Source organism: Hypanus sabinus, chromosome 7 (assembly GCF_030144855.1).
Source record: "Hypanus sabinus isolate sHypSab1 chromosome 7, sHypSab1.hap1, whole genome shotgun sequence".
NCBI lineage: Eukaryota > Metazoa > Chordata > Chondrichthyes > Myliobatiformes > Dasyatidae > Hypanus > Hypanus sabinus.
Window position 1 is genome coordinate 155,281,240 of NC_082712.1, and position 21,298 is coordinate 155,302,537.

The following is a 21,298-nucleotide window of genomic DNA, read 5'->3' on the forward strand; positions in this document are numbered from 1 at the left end:
AGAAAGCAGTTAATTGGGGGAGAGAGGATTATGATGCTATTAGGAAGGAACTTTGGAGCGTAAGTTGGAAAAATACGTGATGGAGTTGTGGAGATTGTCTTGGGAGCACTTGCATGGGGTTCTATCAGACCGTGAGATATAGGAGCAAAATTAGACCATTTGGCCCATTGAGTCTGCTTTGCCATTTTTCATGGCCAACCCAATTTTCCCCTCAGCCCCAGTCTTCTGCATAGGTTTGTCCCATTAAGGCAAGAAAAGGGTTTATGGGGTAAAGGAACAATGGTCGACAGGAAATGCGAAGCATCTAGTCAAGAGGAAGAAAGAAGCTTACTTAACATTTAAGAAGCAAGGATCAGACGGAGTTCTAGAGAGTTACCAGGGCTTTTTCTGCACTGTATCTCCAAACATATAAATACAGTTTATTTATTTGGGGGTGTGTTAGGACTTTTGAAAATGATTAGGATAGATACGTCCCCAGAGCTGAACAGAATATACCCCAGGCTATTTGCATCCTCACTGTCCACAGTAGTAGTTGTACCAGAAGACTGGAAGGTGGTAAGTGTTATTCCTTTGTTGAAGAAAGGTGATAGCACTGGAAATTACAGACTAGTGAGTGGCAAGAAAACAATTGGAGAAGATTCTTAGAGACAGGAATTATGAGCATTGGGAGAATAATGGCCTGGTTAAAAATAGCATGATTTTGTGAGGGCAGGTTGTGCCCTACGAGCCTGATGGATTCTTTGAGAAAGTGACAAAACAAATTGATGAAGTTAGAGCAGTGGAAGTGGTGTGTATAGATTATAGTAAGGTATTTGATAAGGTTCTCTGTCATAGGCTCACTCAGAAAGTCAGGAGACATGGGATCCAGGGAATCAGGCGGATGCAGTCAAGGTTTGTCCTGGAAGGCGGAGGGTTGTTGTGGATGGTATGTATTCTGCTTGGAGGTTGGTGACCAGTGGTGTTCCGTAGGGTTCTATTTTTGGACTCTGCTCTTCCTCATCTTTTTTTTTCTCAAGTTACTTGGATGAGAAAGTAGAAGACTTTGCAGATTACAAGGTTGGTGGTGTTGTGGCTAGTGCTGTTACAACGGGACACTGATAGGCCTAGAAGTGGCAGATAGAATTCCATCCGGAAAAGTGTGAAGTGATACATTTAGGATGGTCGAACTTAAGAACAGAGTACAGGGTTGATAGTAGGATTGTTAGCAGTGTGGAGGAGCAGGGGGATCTTCAAAGATTTCAGAGGTACATTTAATGTAAGAGAAATGTGTGCAATATACATACTGAAATTCTTTTTCTTCACAACCATCCACAAAAACAGAGAAGTGCCCCAAAGAATGAATGATAATTAAATGTTAGAACCCCAAGCCCCTGGAGCCCCCACGTGTAAGCAGCAGCAAAGCAACAATCCCCCCTCCCTCACTAGCAAAAAAAGTATTGGCGCCCCCCCCCCCCCCGCTGAACACTCATGCATGCAGCAATAAAGACACAGACTTGCAGTACCCCAAAGACTACTCGTTCACCCAGTAATTCAACATACCACAGGCTCTCTCTCTCCCTAAGAGGGGAGAAAGAGTTGTCTCCATTTCACAGTGAGAGGGGAGACATAACAAACAGCTGTGAAACAACAGGCAGATTAACAATGTTAAAAGTCCGTTGCATCGCTTTTGCCGAGCTCTGTGCCAGAGGAACCCGGGTCTCTGGGCACACAGCCAGAGATCTTCCGTCTCCCATGACACACCGATTTCCTGCAGAGGCACCGACCTCGAGTCTGCCCGTCTCCAGAGCCAGGAAATCCCGAAACTCGGAAGGCGAGCTGATCTTCTAGGCCGCGTCCTTGGCATATCGAATAACGGCCAGTCATGAGACCCCAAGAGCGGGTCCCATTCCCGCAAAGAACCAAAGTCAGCTTGTCAGGGTCTTCAAAAGAACCCTGAAAGGGAAAAATAGAGATATTAAAGACAGAATTAGAGCTGTTTCTGAAGGTGCAAGCGAAGGAATTGCCGTTCGGCACCACCATCTCCTAAGCTGTCATGTCCAAGTTGCAGCTCAAGTTGATAGAGCTGTTAAGAAGGTGTATGGTGTATTGGCAATCATTAGTCAGGGTTTATGTTCAAGAGCAACAAGGTAATATTGCAGCTCTATAAAAGTCTGTTAGACCACACTCGGAGTGTTATGTTTAGTTTTTGTCATCTCATTATAAGAAATACCAATGACCCCCAAAATTAACTATAAGTCATTTAATAGCAAGTCTATCAGTACTTCCTTATGTGTCTGAGTGACCCAAGAGTAACCAGTGAAAACTATCGCTGCTTTCATCACTGTAGAAAGAGTGATTCTTACCAGTATTTTTCTAGGATCATTTGAGGAGTCCATGTAAGTCTAAAGACACATTATTGATTCTTTGTAAAATTATAGTTCCTGTCTCCTATTTTTTCTCTCTTTGATTTTTTTTAATGTTTTTTTTTCATTTTTCTGTTTTCCTTGTTTGTTTAACTGAAGATGCATGTGAGAAAGAACCAAATTATGAACCAAAATAATAGATAAGGAGAGAACACTTGAGGGAGAGAGCTTTTGAATTTTTTTACTGGTCAAATCTACCCTGAAAAAATTTGGTGGACTGTACTTCATTACCTCTTTGTCTGTTAATATAATTGGTTTCCCCTCTCCCACCAACCAAAGTTCAAACTTGCTTTCCATCAATAAAAGAAATCAATTGCTAGGTTCAAAATTGAATGGTATATTGTATTAGTCTGTATAAAGAGTGGAAAGTATTGTGATCTTATTACTGAAAAGCCTTCTAAGTCTATAAGTTTTGCTAGAATCTTTCTCTGCACTGCCTTGATCCTTATAAATTTGGCTCCTCATGGTACCTGATTCAACATTTGATCTGAACAGCATTTTGAGGCTACCTTCTGGCCACCATCTTTTGTAAGAAAGATGTGGTGCCTTTAAGAAGGACGAATGACGAGTAGTGGTTAAACCTCTGTGTGCAGTTTTCATCAATAGCTTAGCGAATGTCAATACAATCATTGACAGCAGATAAGATCAAAGCTTTCATATCAAAGGGGGAAATGCCAGATATTCTCTTTACAGCATGCAGGTGGCATGCGTAAGGACTGAAATGTTGGATTTGTGCACATCGATAATTGTTTTCACTAGAACTGCATTTTATACATTCCTTTTGATAAAACACAGCTGTCATTTGTGGCTGAGTTTAAAAATGGTTCACAGGGGATCTTTTCTATCAAAATTTCAAAGAATTTTATACTGCTTCTCACTTTTGGCAATCTGTCAAATCAGCTCGTGGTTAATGTTTGCAAGGAAGAGCAGTGGGGAATCATATCAATGACAGTGTATGTAAGCTTCAGTTCAAACCTTAACCAGAGTGACTTGCTCCAAATTGAATCAACCCATGTTTGTTTTCAGAGTGTTATGACTCTGTGCAGTGTAGATTTCCTTTGTGGGTCAACAAGATTAAAGCAATAGTTTGAGAATCTTGTCAGGTTATTTGCATGGTTTTGGTAAATTTTATCTGTTGAGGTTTTATAGGTGTTTAAAATCATCTTGGGGCAGTGTTGGATTGTTTATGAGTAACAACATAAGCCACAAAAAATTTGGCATCTGCCACAAGCTGTCAATATGCTCCATAATTGCAAGCTTAAGCAGAAACCAACACCCTGAAATTATTTTTGAACTACTATTTGCCATAACCATATTTTACATAAGTCAGTATTAAATCGATTTTAAAAAATCACCACTTACAAAATGCTATTGAAACACATAGAGCAAATGAAACATAAAAATTAGAAAAATGTGAGAAGACTCATTAATTTATCTATGATATTATATCAGTACTTGTCCTATCATATGATGTCATAAATACTAGAACTGCTTGACATCTGGCACATACACAAAACCATAAATTTTATTAACTGCTCTCTACCACAGATGGTGAAATAACTGGTCAGGTTTCTGTGCAACTATTGTCACTCGTTTTCAATTTTTGCTTAATTAGTTTGTTTTCAGAATTGTGGACAAGCAACATCTGTGGAAAAAAGTGCAGTTGACATTTCTGGTCTAGACCTTTCAGCAGGACCTGCCCAAAACATCAACTGTACTCTTTTCCATAGTGCTGTCTGGCCTGCTGAGTTCCTCCAGCATTTTGTGTGTGTTGCTTGGATTTCCAGCATCTGCAGATTTTCTCTTGTTTGTAATTTCTACTAAAATCATTTCCTATGAACCAACAGACTAATGAATAAAGCATCCAAACTCTTTATTAATCAGTGCAGAAATGGTTTTGTTTTGGCTACTTAAGTAACTTGACTTATTAATATTAAAATTTAGAAGTAAATTTCCAGCAGTTTTTCAAATCAGATAATTCTGAACATGTGAGGACTGATATTGTATACACATCAGGAATTGTTTTACACTGCAGTCACTTCGAACACGACTACATTTTGCGTTTTTGGAGCATTAATTTATAATGCATTCCTCCACTTTTCCGAATTTGAGATAAGTTAGAATATTGATCCCCCAGTGCTGCAAGTCACTACCCACCTTGGTATTGTAGTGGTTAGTGTGACACTATTAAAGCTTGGGAGTTCAGAGTTCAATTCTGGTACCGTCCAGAAGGAGTTTGTACATTCACTCTGTGACAGCTCCGGGTGTTCCAGTTTCCTCCCACAGTCCAAAGGTGTACCAGTTAATAGGTGGATTGGTTATTATAAGTTCTCCTGTGATTAGACTAATGTTAAATAGGTGAGTTGCTGGGTGGTGGAGTCCGTTAGGCTGGAATTGCCTGTTTTGCGCTGTATCTCTAAATAAATCAAAAGAAATAAGATAATGTATCAGACATATCTTGAAAATCTGTCTGGCTGTGAGATAGCCAGATTTCTTTAAATTTTAAGTAATGAACAGGTTGCTATGCATGTGAAGCTCACTATCTTACTGAGTGAAGGATCTTAATTTTGTGTACAATATAAACAATACCAAATTTTGTATTTTATGCAGCAATTTATTATTAAGTTAAAATTGGTATTCTACATGCAAAAAGATCTTTAATGAGAACATTAAATGAGAGGAAACTTGATTTCCTGGGCCATGTCATCAGAAAGGGAGAAGGAGAATTCCTTACATTACAAGGCCATACGCCTGGGAAACACAGAAGAGAAAGGCAAAGAAGAAAATACATGGCTCACTGTGAAAGAACTAACAAATGTAAATGTGCGAGATATCATTGACACTGTGAGGGATCGTTCGATGTGGAAACCCAAGAGTGTAACACGCAAGGCACATGAAGAAGAAGAAGCTGATATTATTTACCTCTTTCGTCCTGGTAGAATTATACACGTTCACTCACTTGTGAAACTCACCTCCTCTCAGTTCCTCCACTAAACATGAGCATCAGTAGTGCTGGTTAGTATTTTGGGAATTATAGCAGAATTAATATTGTCAAAGTGATTCACACTGCCATTGTGATGATTTAATATTACCATCGTTTCCACAGAGCAATCCATCTGTAAGCTTTATTACGTCCTGCTTACTTTTGTCATGGGGCACTATGTCATTTCAAATTGATAGACCTGGTTGACAGGAAGTTCCAGAATAATCTGAAAAGAGAGAATAGGTAATAAGACAGATGACGTTCCAAGATTACATCGTGCCTAATTAAAATTTGCTTTGATCTTTTCTTTCAGCTGTCGATGTTCCTATTACCAACTGCAGTATGGAGGAATTTCAATGTGCTTATGGGCGCTGTATTCTTGACATATACCATTGTGACGGTGACGATGATTGTGGAGACTGGTCCGATGAATCAGATTGTGGTTAGTGACTATTACGTCATTACCGTGAACCCAAAATTAGCAGACGATTGCAAACAGAAGGAAATACATCTCAGTGTAACTCCTTGCACTAATTGTGGGGCAAGCTAATGTGATATCTACATCACCTTGTCATTTTTGGTTGAATGCCACCTGAAAATAGTTTTTAAATGTGCATGAACATTGATAACAGTGAACTTTTAAAAAAATCTCTAGTTACCAGAAACTTTTTCAATGGTTGCTAGTTTGGTGTGTTTTCTGGTGATTTCAAAATGTAAGACCCTTACAAAATCCACAAACCTTTTATACCATGATATAGAGCCTTGGCTCCAAACAGCAACCATCTCTTTACCTCCATATATACTGCTTGACCCACTGCACTCTTCCAGCAGTATGTTTTTTGCATTTCCTATTGTGCATTGCATTGATGTGATCACACGTAAAATGCTGGAGGAGCATACAGAAAATGCCGGTGCAAGTCAGGCAGCATCTATGGAGGGGAATAAACAGTCAGTGTTTCATGCTGAGATCCATCATTTGGACCTGATGAAGTGGTTCAGCCCGAAACTTCATCTGTGTATTCCCCTCCATAGATGCTGCCCATCTTGCTGAGTTCCTCCAGCTGTTTCTGTGTTTCTCAAGATTTTCAGCCTCTACAGAATCTCCTGTGTTTATTGTAAACACTTCAAACCACCTTTTATAATGCTGCTTATGTTGTAAATACATTGGTACTTATTGCAGGCGGGGCACAGTAGCATAGTAACATTTTACAGTACCAGTAACCTGGGTTCAATTCCCATTGCTGCCTGTAAGGAATTTGTATGTTCTCCCCAAAACATGGGTTACCTCCAGCTACTTCGGTTTCCTCCCATAGTCTAAATGCCTGCAGGTTTGTCGGTTAGTTGGTCATGGTAAATATACCAAGATTAGGCAAGAATTAAATTGGGGGATTGCTGGGTGACGTGGCTCAAAGAGCCAGAATGGCCTGCTCCATGCTGTATCTAGATAAGTAAATAAAGACATTTTTATTCCATATCTGTACTTTAACCTCTAACTTTGCTTTCATATTTTGTTCTTTATAATTGTTGAATGTTGTGTTTTTTGTTGCATTTTGCATCCTGACCAACACACCGCAGCAAGTTCCTAATATACGTAAATGTAAGTGGTGAATAACATGGAGTCTTGATCCACAATCCTGAGATTTTCTCAGTTGCTCTAAAGCAGGGGTTCCCTTTTATGCCATGGATCCCTACCATTAACTGAGGTGTCCATGGACCCAAGTTGGGAACTCCTGTTTGAAAGCATACTGTGACAACTAGCTATTTATTTTCTAATTGAATGACACTACCTAATGCTGTCCACGTCCACAAAGACCATGAGTTATGATCTTTGTGGATAACAAGTATGCATTGTTTTCAATTAGAACAATGGAGAACAGGCTCAATTGAAGGACAAATATATTTGGCTGGCTGGGTTCATTGAGCAGGAATGTAAATGTATACCGTTGGAAGGTGACATGATGGGTAGGTGAGAGAAGTATTTTGAAGGCAGCTGTAGAGATGCTCTGCATTGACGTTGCTTTATCCTCCTGTTCGCGAAGAACACCAAGCAAACAGGATTGAAGGGACGTAACCTCAAAGGAAAGCAAATTGGAAGTTATGCGTTAAAAAGGAGTTTTTCCATTTAGCGTGTTTCATAAGTGCCAGTAGAACACTGCTACCTAGCTTAGCATCATGATGCATTAGTATTAAGTGGATAGCATTGTATGTAGAAAGGTGGATTACTGAGACCAATGCTGTGCCTGGAACCTGGCAGGAATGTTCACGCACCATAATAACAAACTCAGTGATGAGTTCAATGCAGAGCAAAATCTTCCCTTAATCAAAGAGAGGGGAGACAGCAGCTTCCATCATATCCAACAGGAGATGATTAGAAGGATTATTGGATAAGAATGGTTTATCAACACTAAGAGTGACGCCCAGCAATCACACTGATCCCCAGTAATAGCCCACACTCACTATCCCAGCAAGGGTGCAGTCTTGAGCCCCAGATCATGTTGGCCACGTTCTCAGTCTGCCCACTCAACAGCAGATCGAACTGCCAACACAACAGCGTTCAGCTCGCAGACAGAGTGAATGTCTTTTATTGAAATGCAATGGGAGATGTAGATGTGAGTGTTTGGACTATAACAAATAGGTGCTTGGCAGGGTGGCTCTGATCAGGTACCAGTATTAAGAGTTACCTTGTGATGGTATGATTCAACAATGCCACACTTATTTGGGCATGAATGCTGGATACTTGAGTTCACAGTGTTGTTCCTTCAGATCTGTCCTGTATTCTCTTTAAAGCAAGACTGTCAAGGTACATTTTGTATCCTTGAGATAAGAACGCAGTCAGTCATGAATTTATGGGAGCGATGGAGCCCCAAGGTATGCAACAAGATTAATTTTGTTACACTATATGTCCTGTACACATGTCGTGACATTGAATAAGAGTGGAAGATTCCATATGAGCATTAGTGTAAAAACATCAGAATTTCAGTTTGTGCATGAGAGACTCTTTTGTAATGATGTGGTCAATATGCTTGAATTAACAGCTGTTAAATTTGATGAATTGTTTGCCAATGCGAGAAGCAGAGCTTATTCTGCTTAACTTGATTTATAGTTTGCTACAGCTAGTAATTTTCTTTTTCCTGTATGTAGGCTGCAGTAGACAGAAACATTCAGTGGCTGTTTAAAACTGAAGCGTTGAACCACACAGCAATTTCAGTGAGAGATGTGATTAGTAACATAATCTTGCAGTGGGGTCTATTATGGTAACAAGAAAGATGCAAGTAATTTGAAACACTTGCCCAGACATTTTGAGGTAATTATGAAATAATAAAACCTGACTTTAACTTGTGGGCTGCATGTGGTCTACAAACTGAGGTAATATTTTATTCCCTCAGTGTGAAATGGCTGTTAAAGCAGGTACCAGATTTCATTGTTTCTATTCAGTAAATTCAACATAACTCTTAAATTTAAATGTTTGTCACCTTTGGTGCCATATCCATTACATCATGGATGAATTATACCACACACGTTGGTAATATCTTGCTTACTAATACTACCAGCCACACCAAACAGTATACTCTTTAATATTCCCCCTGTTGCTGTTGGTTCTCGGCATCTGATCTGTGGCATAGCCATTTCACTGAGCTATTCACAGCTAGTTCTACTGACAAAGCATGATACTATTTTTAAAAATGAAACTGTCCCCTTCATCATGTGAGGAAAGCGCATACTTTGTTCCCAGTAAATTCCTGTCATGTGATTCACATCCGCACCACGGATTATAAACCCCGATGATATTTGGCAGCTGTATCCGAACATTTCTCTGTAGATGCTTAATCCACGAACATAATCGAGAAAGCTCTGGTGCCAATTTCTCTTTTATGGTTTGAAGAAATACTTTATGTGTTACTCAAAACAAATTTTATAGAGTTTATGTTATGAGAATCAGCTTTGGGGATTTGATCATCTTTGACTTATTTTTATTTTTACGTAGCAACGCAGTGTGCCATAGGCCCTTACAGCCTTTTGAGCCATGCAAACACCGACAAGCCCGACTGGGACAATTCACAATGGCCAATAAATCCACCTGGTATGTCTTTGGGGTGCGGAAGGAAACTGGAGCACCCAGCAAAAATGCACAGATTCTGCGGAAAAGGACATAAAGAGATTCCTTACAGAATCACACCGTAATTGAACTCCAGAACATCCCAAGATGTAATAGCATCATATTATTGCTGTGGCGCTGTGGGGCCCTTTGATCTCAAGATACCTGATCTGACTCTGCAGTTGTATTTGTACAGTTCAGCCCAATCCCACATCTCTGTGTCAACCATATAAATAGTAGCAAATTCAACATCTAATAATTTCACTCAGTTTTAATCACCGGCTAGCGGTCACTTTAAGGATTAGAGATGGAAAGTATCTTTATTTCTCAGTTCATAAACATGAGAAGTTCTGAAGATGCTGGGAATGCAAAACAGCACACAAAACGCTGGAGGAACTCGGCAGATCGGGCAGCATCTGTGGAGGCGAATAAACAATTGGAGTTTTGGGCTGAGACCCTTCTTCAGGACTAGAAAGGAAGGGGGAAGACACCAGAATAAGAAGGTGGTGAGGGGAGGTAGGAGGAAAGGAGGATAGCTAGAAGGTGATAGGTGAAGCCAGGTAGGTAAGAAAAGTGTAAGGTTAGAGAGGAAGGAATCTGAGACGGGAGGAGAGTATACCATAGGAGAAAGGGGAGGAACACCAGGGGGAGGTGAAAGGCAGATGAGAAGAGGGTAAGATGTCTGAGTAGGAAATAGAAGAAGAGGGGAGGGGGAGGGATTTTCTTGTACCAGAAGGAGTCATCAGTATTAATACCATCCAGGTTGAAAGTTACCCAGGTGGAATATAATGAGTTGCTTCTTCATCCTGAGGATGGCCTCATTGTGGTAGACGAAACGGCCATGAACCGACAGGTGAAAAGGGGAATGAGAATCAGAATTAAAATGTTTGGCCACCGGAAAGTTCGGCCTAGGTGGATGGAGTGGGGGCGCTCGACGAAGCAGTCCCCCAAATTATAGCGAGTCTCATTGATGTAGGGAAGGCTGCATCATGAGCAAACAAATTTTTCAGTTGTTTCAGTGTGATTCTGTGTTGAAAGATTTAATTGTTTGCTACTAAAATTAAATGAGTGGAATAAATTAATGAAATAATGCAGCGGTGTGATAGAGTTAAATTTCACACTGTAAATGATACCACCAGAAATATTTTGGCAAACCCAGAGAGTCAATTATTATTTAAGTTATCATTATTCCTGGGCTCTGCAGTTTCCCAGCAGCAAATGTTAAACTTCAATCGGTGACAAATTGTTTCTTCTGTGTGTTCCAGCAGTTATTTTTCAGAAACCGAGAACCTTTATGAAGCACTGGCTAGAGAAAGAGATTGGACATTTTCATAGTTTATGTTGTGTCATAAATAAGTATAAACTGCTTCTTTTCCACAGAAAGACTTATCTCTTGAGTATTTCCAAAACCTTGTATTTTTATTTCTGTCTTCATGCATCTGCGTGTTTTTTTTTAAATTTTCAATCACTGTTTATATTACGTCTTCTGACAAAGGTATTCATTTTTATGATGCAGGAAAAGATTTGGAGACTACTGTAATGTCATGGATACTTTGAGTCAATAAACTGACCACTGCGATGAAACAAATGCTAACTTTTCTTCGCCTAACAACCAGACTGTACTGAAACCTATCAAGCCTTTAAATCTTGAATATGACTCAGAGGTTTCTTAAAGAATTTATTTAAAAAATAAGAAACGTACATAGTCTTGAAGAAAATATGGAGAGTCTTAAAATTGGAAAAAAAACATGAAAAGCTGATTGGTCGAGACAGTCGAGATTGGTACTGACTTAAGTGATTGGAGACAAGGAAACACAATAATCTGACGCTTGCATAGCATCAGCTGAAGCATTAGTCTAATTTTAGAGTTGTGGTGTGGTAATCAATCAAAATTGGTGAGGACATATCTGCTCTATGGTTAAGAGAGAGGGTATGAATAACAGGGATATGAACAAGTGCAAAATTTGAGTCTCAGAGACTGAACATCTCTGCTCAATGTCTGGATATTGTAATTCAGTCCCTGAGGTAACCAGCATGGATCAGAATGTCACTGACATTGTGGTAAGATGTAGAAGGATGAAACATAATGATGTGGAGACAGGAGATGGAATCCCCGATGGAAGGGGGAAGGGATCAAAGTAAATTTATTGTCATAGTACGTGTATGTCTCCATTGTTACTTGGTTTTTGAGGCATTGTTCAAAGTGAAGAGAGGGTAGATGTTGTTCAACCCTTGTAAGCAGCATTGGAGAAAGTGCATTCAGCTTACGGTGCATTGTGCTTTTGGAGGGAAATGAATATTACAGTTCCAATAATCAGCTGGGGAAAATATGTCTGATCTATTGCTGAATTTCACTTGGGTAATCAGGCAGCAGAGTTGGACTCAGGACTGAGATGGGAAAAAATAGAGTTTTGTCCTGACTAGGTTTATTCTGACGCTGTACCTATTTATTGTGTCTCTGAGGAGCTGTGCTGTTTAAATGAGGATTTAATCTTTGCAGAGGAAGCCCATTACATAAGATCCCCATAGGAAATTGAGGAAGGAAATGCAGGCTACAATCCAGAGGGTGGATGTAAATTATTTTTGACGTAATGGAAGGGGAGGGTTAATGTGTCGAATTTACAATCAAACATAATGCCAGTCAGGAATCTGATAAACATCAAACTTGGGTTAATATCAAACATTAAACTGGTTTTGCAAAAAAATGCTCCATTAAGATGATTTAAAAGTTATTATAAATATATATAAAAATAAGTAAATAAATAAATAAAAGCACAAAATGCCGGCTGAACTCAGCAGGCCAGACGGCACCTATGGGAGGAGGTAGTGATGATGTTTCGGGCCGAAACCCTTCATCAGGCCTGAAACGTCGTCACTACCTCCTCCCATAGATGCTGATTGGCCTGCTGAGTTCTGCCAGCATTTTGTGTTTTTATTTATTTCCAGCATCTGCAGATTCACTCGTGTTGCTTGCAAATAAATAAATATATATGTTGAGACTCTAAAGAGGAAGGAATTTCAAAATTGATATTATACTATCTGGCAAGTATGGCTTGGGGCAGGCTGTTTTCTGACAAAAATGTAACTATTAAGCAGGAGGCCTTTGAAAGTGAAATTTTGAGAGTACAAAACTTGTATGTACCTGTCAGAATAAAAGGTGTAGTGGACCTTGGTTTTCAAGAGGGTTTTTTTTGTAATTTATTTTTTATTGAAGTTCATCATCAAACAAACATTTCCATAAGATGTATTTCAGACATTGTACATATATATCATATATATCACAAATCTCCACGAAGTACTTATGAGGTATACACTTATAGAAAAGAGTGGAAAGGAAAAACAAGCAAAAGGAAAGAACTATGTACAAGTAGGGAGTGATCTTTTTTTACAACATATTGATTTGTGAGAATAAAATCAGGCCTATGAGGCATTATGTCGTTAAACCATTTTTCCCAGTAATGATCAAATTGATCCAGATTATGATTAACAGATGCTGTTATCTTCTCCATTTATTGAGGCCCTCGCTAAAAAGAAAGGAGCTGCAGAGCAGGTATAGGTAGGTAAAAACAAATAAGGTGCTTACAGCATATAAGAAATGCAAGGAATACTTAAGGAAGAAATCAGGAAGGCTAAAAGAAGGCATGAAGTTCCTCTTGGAGACAAGGTAAAGGAGAATCCTAAGGGATTCTGCTGATACATTAAGAGCAAAAGGAATACAAGGGTCAAAATTGGTTCTCTGGAAGATCAGAATGTAATCCAAGTGTGGAGCCAGAAGAGATGGAGAAGATCTTAAATAAAAGTTTTGCATCCATATTTACTCAGGAGACAGGCACAGAGTCTATAGAAGTGAAGCAAAGTGGCATCAACCTAATGGACCTTATACAGATTACAGACGTATTTGCTGTACTGAGGCAAATTAGGGTGGATAAATCCCCAGGGCCTAACAAGATGTTCCCTCAGATCCTGCGGGAGGCAAGGGAAGAAATTGCCAGGGCTGTAGCAGAGATAATTAACTCATCCTTAGGGACAGGTGAGTTACCAGAGGATTGGAACCAGAGGACGTTGTTTCGCTGTTCAAGAAAGGCTCTAAAAATAATCCAAGAAATGATAGGCTAGTGAGCCTGACATCAGTAATGGGGAAAGTTATTGGAAGGGATACTGAGGGATTAGATATCCAAGTATTTGGATAGACATGGACTGATTAAGGATAGTCAGCATGGTCTCGTGCATGGTAGGTCATGTCTAACAATCTTACAGAGTTTTTTGAGGAAGCCACCAGGAAGGTTGATGAAGGCAAGGCAGTATTCCCTGTATGGAGTTCAGCAAGGCATTTGACAATGTCCTGCACGGGAGGTTAGTCAAGAAGCTTCAGTCATTCGACATTCAAGATGCAATAGTAAATTGGATTAGACATTGGCTTTGTGGGAGAAGCCAGAGAGTGGTAGTAGGTGGTTGCATCGCTGACTGGAGGCCTGTGACTAGCAGAGTGCTACAGGGATCAGTTTTGGATCAGCTTTTGTTGGTCATCTATATCAATGATCTGGATGATAACGTGGTTAACTGCATCAGCAAATTTGCAGGTGACACCAGTTTTGGGGGCATAGCAGGATCTGGACCAGCTGGAAAAATGGCAGATGGGATTTAATGCAGACAAGTGAGAGGTTTTGCATTTTGGTGGAACCATCCAGGGTAGGTCTTACACAGTGAAGAGAACGGTGCTGAGGAGTGTGGTAGAACAGACAGATCTGGGAATATAGATCCATAATTCATTGAAAATGTTGTCACAGGTAGATCGGGTTGTAAAGAAAGCTTTTGGCCTTCACAAATCAAAGTATTGAGTACTGGTGATGGGATATTGTGTTGATGTTGTACAAGACATTGGTGAGGCCTAATTTTGGAGTGTAGTGTGGAGTTTTGGTCACCTACCTACAGGAATGATGTAAATAAGGTTGAAAGAGTACAGAGAAAATTTACAAGGATGTTTGCCGGGTTTGAAGGACCTGAGTTATAAGGAAAGATTGAATAGGTTAGGACTTTACTTCTTGGGAAGTAGAAGATTGAGGTGAGATTTGATAGAGTCATAGATAGGGTAAATGTAAGCAGGCTTTTCCCACTGAAGTTGGGTGGGAACCAATCAGAGGACATGGTTTAAGGGTGAAAGATGAGAAGTTTATGGGGTGCATGAGGGGAAACTTCTTCACTCAGAGGGTTGCGAGAGCTTGAAACGAGCTGCTGAGACAAGTACTACATGAGAACAAAATTCTAAAGTTTAAGAGAAGTTTGGACAGGTACATGGATGGTAGTGGTATGGAGGTCTATGGTGCCAGTGCAAACCAATGGAAGTAAGCAGCTCAAATGGGTAGGCAGAGACTAGATGGGCCAAAGCCTTTCTGTGCTATGCTTTTTTTTGACTCTCTGACTCTATTAACAGGTAATATTGCCCTCAAATGTAATTCCATGTGTAAGAACGGAAATAATTTCAATGTGTGCTCAGCAAGACTGAGCCTTCCTTTGAAAAACAAAAGCCCCAGAAGTTTATGCCTGTAGTGAAGGAATAAATATTTCAGGAGAGACACTAATTCCTTCTAATGCTCTTCACTGACTTAACAAGAGTGCTTGTAGTTAGGAGTCAATTTTTCAGGGTAGCTTTTGTTTGATTACTGATGCTTTAACTTTGCTTCAGTGGAGATAGATCACAGGTTGTGCTTAGCTGTAATCTCAATAGAGAAGCTCATTGGCATCCAATTGAAAGTCTAATGTGAATAATATTTATTGTAGGGTGATGCCTGAAGGCTAACACTGTGCAAGATGTTTTTCTTTGAATTGCGATAGAGAATAAAGAAGTAGAGAAAGGACAATAGACGATGATGTTCTGTTAGACTGTTAACAGGCTGAGATCCTAACATTGGATCTTGTAATATCTGGCAGCTTTATTTCTCAATGAGGACAGGATGCTATAAAATTCCAGAGGCTGACAAAATTTAATGTGAACTGTGTTTTCAGAACATGAATTAGCATCAGAACTAGGTTTATTATCTTTGACATATAGAACACAGAACATTACAGCACAATACAGGCTCTTCGGCCCACAATGCTGTACTGGCCTTTTAACCTATCCTAAGATCAATTTCCCACCCACATAGCACTTCATTCTTCTATCATCCATGCCTATCCCCGAGTGTCCCCATGTTCTGAATTTTGTTCTTTTGCGACAGAGGTACAATGTAATGCATAAAAATTATAAGTTGCAATAGCAACTATATAAAAAATGAATGGAAAGTGCAAAAAGAGAGTGAAGCTGTAATGAGAGCAAAACAGTAAGGGAATGATAAAGGTTTCCAGGGCCATTCTTAAATCTGATAGTAGAAGAGGGAAAAATCTGTTCCTGAAACATTGAGTGTGTGTCCTCAAGCTCCTGTATCTCCTCTCTGAGGGTAGTAATGAGAAGAGGGCATGTCCTGGGTGCTGAGAATTATGGATTTAACCATTGGTAGGAAAAGGAGAATTTTTTGGTTACGCAGGCAGAAGTAACTTCTCGCAGCCAGTCTTTGTTTGATAACAGCCTTCAGAAAGTGCGTGTGGAAGCAATCAAACTAACAGAATTAGTTAAAATGAGTATCAGTTTCATTTTAACCTTTACATTACTCACTGTGAGCCTCTAGCGATAGAGGTACAGAAATACATCTGAACATTCCAGTTGTGTATAGTGGATGTGGTAATTTTTCTAAAAGCAGTACTGCAGGAGTATCGTCCCACACCTAACTCTGCAACAGGAGACTTCAATTTCATACTTATCGAAATAGTCTAATCGTGTTCTCATTAAAATTATTTTCCAAAAATATTGTTGATAGGATTAAAGGAAGTCATTTGCAGGCCTGTTGTTTGGAATATTACTTTTAAAATCTAAGCTTCTAGCTCCTGACAAGTACAATTTTTTTTTGTTATTCCCCACAGCTTCCCATCACCCCTGTCGGTCTGGAGAGTTCCTTTGTAATAGCGGCCTCTGCATTAATGCTGGCTGGAGATGTGATGGCGATTTTGACTGTGATGATCAGTCCGATGAGAAAAACTGCAGTAAGTGTATTAAACAGCTTTTTTTTCTCTCTCAAAGAAAATGCTTATGAGAAGCAGTTGCCCCGACTGGCCAAAATTGCTTTGCAGGCACTTTAACCAGATGTGTTGTGTTTTGTTCCTGGGCAGCTGCCTCGCAGTGTACAGCAGACCAGTTTCGCTGCAAGTCAGGCCGTTGTATACGCTTGTCTTGGCGATGTGATAGAGAGGACGATTGCTCTGACAACAGTGATGAAGAAAACTGCGAGAAGACAGGTGAGGAAAAGACTTTTTAGGTCACGTTGATGAAACCTGAACATACCACTCGTGGGCCAGTCATTATTGTAGCCAGTCTTCCAGTTTACGGTGCCTCAACATAGTCTCTGGCCTAGAAAGAGAGGCGAACCCAACCAACACACATCTTTTTTATGATGATCATGTTCTAATCTCATTTTATTATCCTGATGTTCCCTTTAACTCCATCTAGACTGTCATTCTCACCTACAGACTAAGGTTAATTTACTGTGGTCAGATAGATTACCAAAGTTCAAAGTAAATTTTACTATTAAAGTAGACATACATCACCACATATTCTTTTTCTTGTGGGCATACTCAAGAAATCAGTAACTATAACAGAATCAATCAAATATCAACGAGTGTAGAAGGCAACAAACTGTGCAAATGCAAATATAAATAAATAGCAGTAAATAACGAGAATGTGAAATAACAAGCTAAAGAGTCCTTAAAGTGAAATCATTGGTTGTGGAAACACCTCAATGGATGGTAAGTGAGTGTAGTTATCCCCTTTTAATCAGGAACCTGATGATTGTGCGGTAATAACTGTTTTTGAACCTGGTGGTGTGAGTCCTGAGGCTCTTGTACCTTCTACTTGATGGCAGCAGTGAGAAAAGAACATGCCCTGGGTGGTGAAGATCTCTGAAGATGGAGGCTTCTTTCTTACGACAGTGTTTCATGTGGATTTGCTCAACGGTTGGAAGTGCTTTACCCATGATGTACTGGGCCAAATCCACTACCTTTTGTAGGATTTTCTGTTCTGTTCTGGAGGACTTATCAACCTCAGGATGTGGAAGAAACTAATGACCATGGGGGGAAAAGTGCAAACTCCACTGGATGTCAGGGTTGAACCTGGATCACTGGAACTGTGAGATAGCAACCCTCTTTTCCACACAACTGTGGACAGTTGACAAATCCCTAAATGTTAAGCTCTCCACCACATGTTGCCTGGTCACTCATTGAAAATACCCTTGGCACATTATTGCCTTTCATTTGTGTCCCTCCATTCGTGCCAGGGATCCTTCTGTTGGTAGTTGCAGGACAGTGCATTACTTGTTGAATAGTGACCGCAGAATTGGCAGAGGGTATCCAAGGGCCACGATGTGGGTGCTTCTGCTGTAGCTCAAGGGCGACATTTGATATACAATATATACAAGCCATGTGTAAGGCCTTGATTTATCTATTTATGTATACACACATCAGTTCCTCACTCCAGGTCAGCTAGCGTTACCAGAATGGTGGTTAGAGGTGGGAAGGTCAACCCTCTGTGATGACTAGAGGCAAAATTTGAAGTGGGTTGTTTTAGCAGCTTGGTCATTTTAATGCTTCAAAGTTCAGAGTAAATTGATTATCAAACTGCGTATATGATACCATAGGCAACCCTGAGATACATTTTCTTGCAAGCACGCTCAATCAGTCCATAACAGAAACAATGAACGAGTGAACCAACCTGAGCATTCAACCAGTGAGCGAAGGGCAAAAAGCTGGAAGTTCTAAAAGAACGAAATAATAATAATGAATAAGCAATAAATATTGAGAACATGAGATGAAGAGTCCTTTGAAAGGGAGTCCATAGGTTGGGGAAACAGTCCTGATATTTTATGATTCCAGTGGAATCCTCGTGGCAGAAATATGTCAAAAAAGATTTGCTTGATTTTCAAATAATTTTAAGTAGAAACCCAACTAATTATATGCATGATATCCTGTTTTTCTAATGGAACTCCGGTGAACATCAGAAGGTTGCTCTGCAGGGGTTAATTCCGGCACTTTTGTTGCAGAAACCCCGCAGTGTGCTCCAGATCAGTTCACATGTGGCAATGGACGGTGCATTGGTCAACGGAAAGTCTGCAATGGGGCAAATGATTGTGAAGATGGTAGTGATGAAAACCCACACCAGAACTGTCGTAAGTCTGAACCTAATGATCACGCAACTGGCATAGTTTTAAAGCTTTATAAATTTTGTTTTGTACAGAATGCTGTTTCATCTGTCGTAATCTCTGTTCGGGATGGGACTGAGTTATCAGCAAAAAGTAATTGAAGTCAGATGGTTTTATGAAGATAAGTACTTGTTTGCAGTTTCTTTGCCGTTGATTGCTGCTTTTCCTGGCTGTTCCAAGCACAATTCTCTGGACAGGAGGATGGACAAGCGCCTTATCCTCAGGTACTGGAGCATGCCGTGAGGAGATTGGGGAATATTGGCTCCAGCCGAATGTTTTGCCCAACGCTCTCTTGGAATTCAGTAATCACTCAACAAATTAAGTTTTAGAATAAAAATGCATGCAAAAATTGGTTACAGATGGGTTGTGATGCATAATGCCAACACTGCTTGCCACGTGGTACGATACTGAAGTTATGATGCATGAGAACCAACAATGTGATCTAAATTAGGTGAGCGATCTGAGGAGGAGAGCTGCAACGTGAACAATGGCGGATGCGCGCACAAGTGTCAGCAGGTTCGGGGCATTGTCCAATGCACGTGCCACACGGGCTATCGATTAATGGAGAATGGAAAATCGTGCCAAGGTAGGAAGGCCAAACCATAGCACTTACCTACGAGTGTTTCAAAAATTCAGAATTTTCTTGAAAGTGAACCACACTATACTGAGGGGGGGGGAGGACTGATAAGTTGATGTAGTTGAGCAAGAATTCACTTTGCAAGCATTATGTGCATAATTATCTCTGCAAATGTGTGTGGCATCCATTAGTTTCGCGAGACCATGGATCTGCAATCTCTCTAGGGCACAGGCCTGGGCAACACTGTATGGAAGACCGGCAGTTGCCCATGCAGCAAGTCTCCCTCCGCACGTCATTGATGTTGTCCAAGGGAAGGGCAAGGGCCTTGCCACCAGTCACCAGTGACATCGCAGGAGTTGCCAGAACAAGGTTGAAGGCAACCTTAGGGACACCAGCTCCGAATTTGTCCTCAGGGATTACTCCCAAAGCCTTTCCCATGGGTGGGTATGGCCACAAGGCAGCGGAGGTTTGAAATCAGAGTTCTCCCTCTCCTAGGTGGACTGTCTTCCCAGGCTGATGAGCTCCATCTACCCGAATGTGACTGCAAATGTGATTGGATAATATTTTAAGTTCTCTACAGATTTTGTGTTGTGGTTGCACTCTGCTGGACAATATGGTTCAGTGTACTCCTCAAAGACATTCGTTTTGTTTTGCATATCCTTCCCCCATCCTTTCTTCTACCAAAACTAATTTGCATTTCTCTGTCCTTCCCAGTTCCGAAGAAGAGTCGCAGACCCTAAACCTCTCTTTTCACAGGAGCTTTCTGACCCACTGAGTGATTCCAGTATTGTTTGTTCTTGTTTCCCTGTACTCCTGTTATCAGATTAATGGGAAATTGGTAGCAGCAATCCGGCAGTTGCCCAATGTCATCATGTGACCTTGATCAAACAAAACAGACAAGGAGTTGTAAAACTTATTGACTCAGATCAAAGAGAAATCAGAGAGGCAAGGCTAGCTTTATGATAAGTGCACAATGTTTCATTAGTAACTTGAGTAGCCCAGAGGTGCTGAACTGTCTAGTTCATTAGGTTGAATTGGCGTTGAGCAAGCTGTACTGATAATCCAAATGATGAGTCATCAATTTGGTCTCCTAAACACCAATTCACAAACATGCTTGATCACATCAGTTAAGTTACTTCCCAATTTACATATCAGCTTAGCATAACTTTCCTCTGGTTCAAGTGGCAGGGTTTGATTAGTGGAAGGCAGAATCATGTACATTTAAGAGAAGGAGCTAGAAATCTGACTACCCATTTATTAAGTGGATATTCAGCTCGATGTTTGTCAGGATATCATTAAGTATGAGCAGGCATTTTACAGAATAATTAAGGATGGCACTATTAGCTATTGGCTCTATTATTATGGGTATAGAGGGCTATGGTTTGGGTGCAGATCCATGGGACTAGGCAGAATAATAGCTTGGCATAGCCTAGATGGGCTGAAGGGCCTGATTCTGTACTGCAGTGCTCTATGGCCCTCTAACTTCTCAGGACCGTACAACAAGTGCTGTTGGAATCGGTCACTGTGAGAAGCAGATTTAAAGGCTTGTACAATTGTTTTTATCCATTGCTGTGGTTCAGGATGTTTCAGGAAAAGCAGGTATCAGTCTAAATAATAAAGTAATAGTTGGACTCAAACTTCTGTGAAATATTTGAAGATATCCAAAAAAAATTCTTAACATCAAGAAGATGTTATACGTCGTCAATACTAAATCTAAAAGCTCGGGTATAATAATAATCACTAAGAAATAGCTCTGTCGTTGTCTAGGGGATAGTGTATTGTCCGAAGGAAATGTAAAAGTCACTCAAGTTCATGCAGGCTGCATCCTTTTGTTGGGGGGGGGGGAGAAAAGGGAGAGAGAGAGAGAGAGAGAGAGAGAGAGAGATTTTTGTTCTGAGAACTTGCCCGTTTTCGTTTTTATGATGTCGATCCTTCGAGAGTTCCGTTGGTGTAGCTGGT

At 40.3% G+C, this 21,298-nt stretch overlaps 1 protein-coding gene across 1 annotated transcript in view; it reads left to right on the plus strand.

Annotated features, from left to right (window-relative positions):
- The window catches only part of lrp4 (low density lipoprotein receptor-related protein 4), a 432,001-nt gene that overhangs the window by 312,036 nt on the left and 98,667 nt on the right, over positions 1 to 21,298 (plus strand). The window contains exons 6-10 of the mRNA XM_059975983.1: positions 5,699 to 5,827; positions 16,436 to 16,555; positions 16,682 to 16,807; positions 18,604 to 18,729; positions 19,214 to 19,348. Coding sequence (XP_059831966.1) covers positions 5,699 to 5,827; positions 16,436 to 16,555; positions 16,682 to 16,807; positions 18,604 to 18,729; positions 19,214 to 19,348 — 636 coding nt within the window. The remainder of the gene's footprint in view (positions 1 to 5,698; positions 5,828 to 16,435; positions 16,556 to 16,681; positions 16,808 to 18,603; positions 18,730 to 19,213; positions 19,349 to 21,298) is intronic.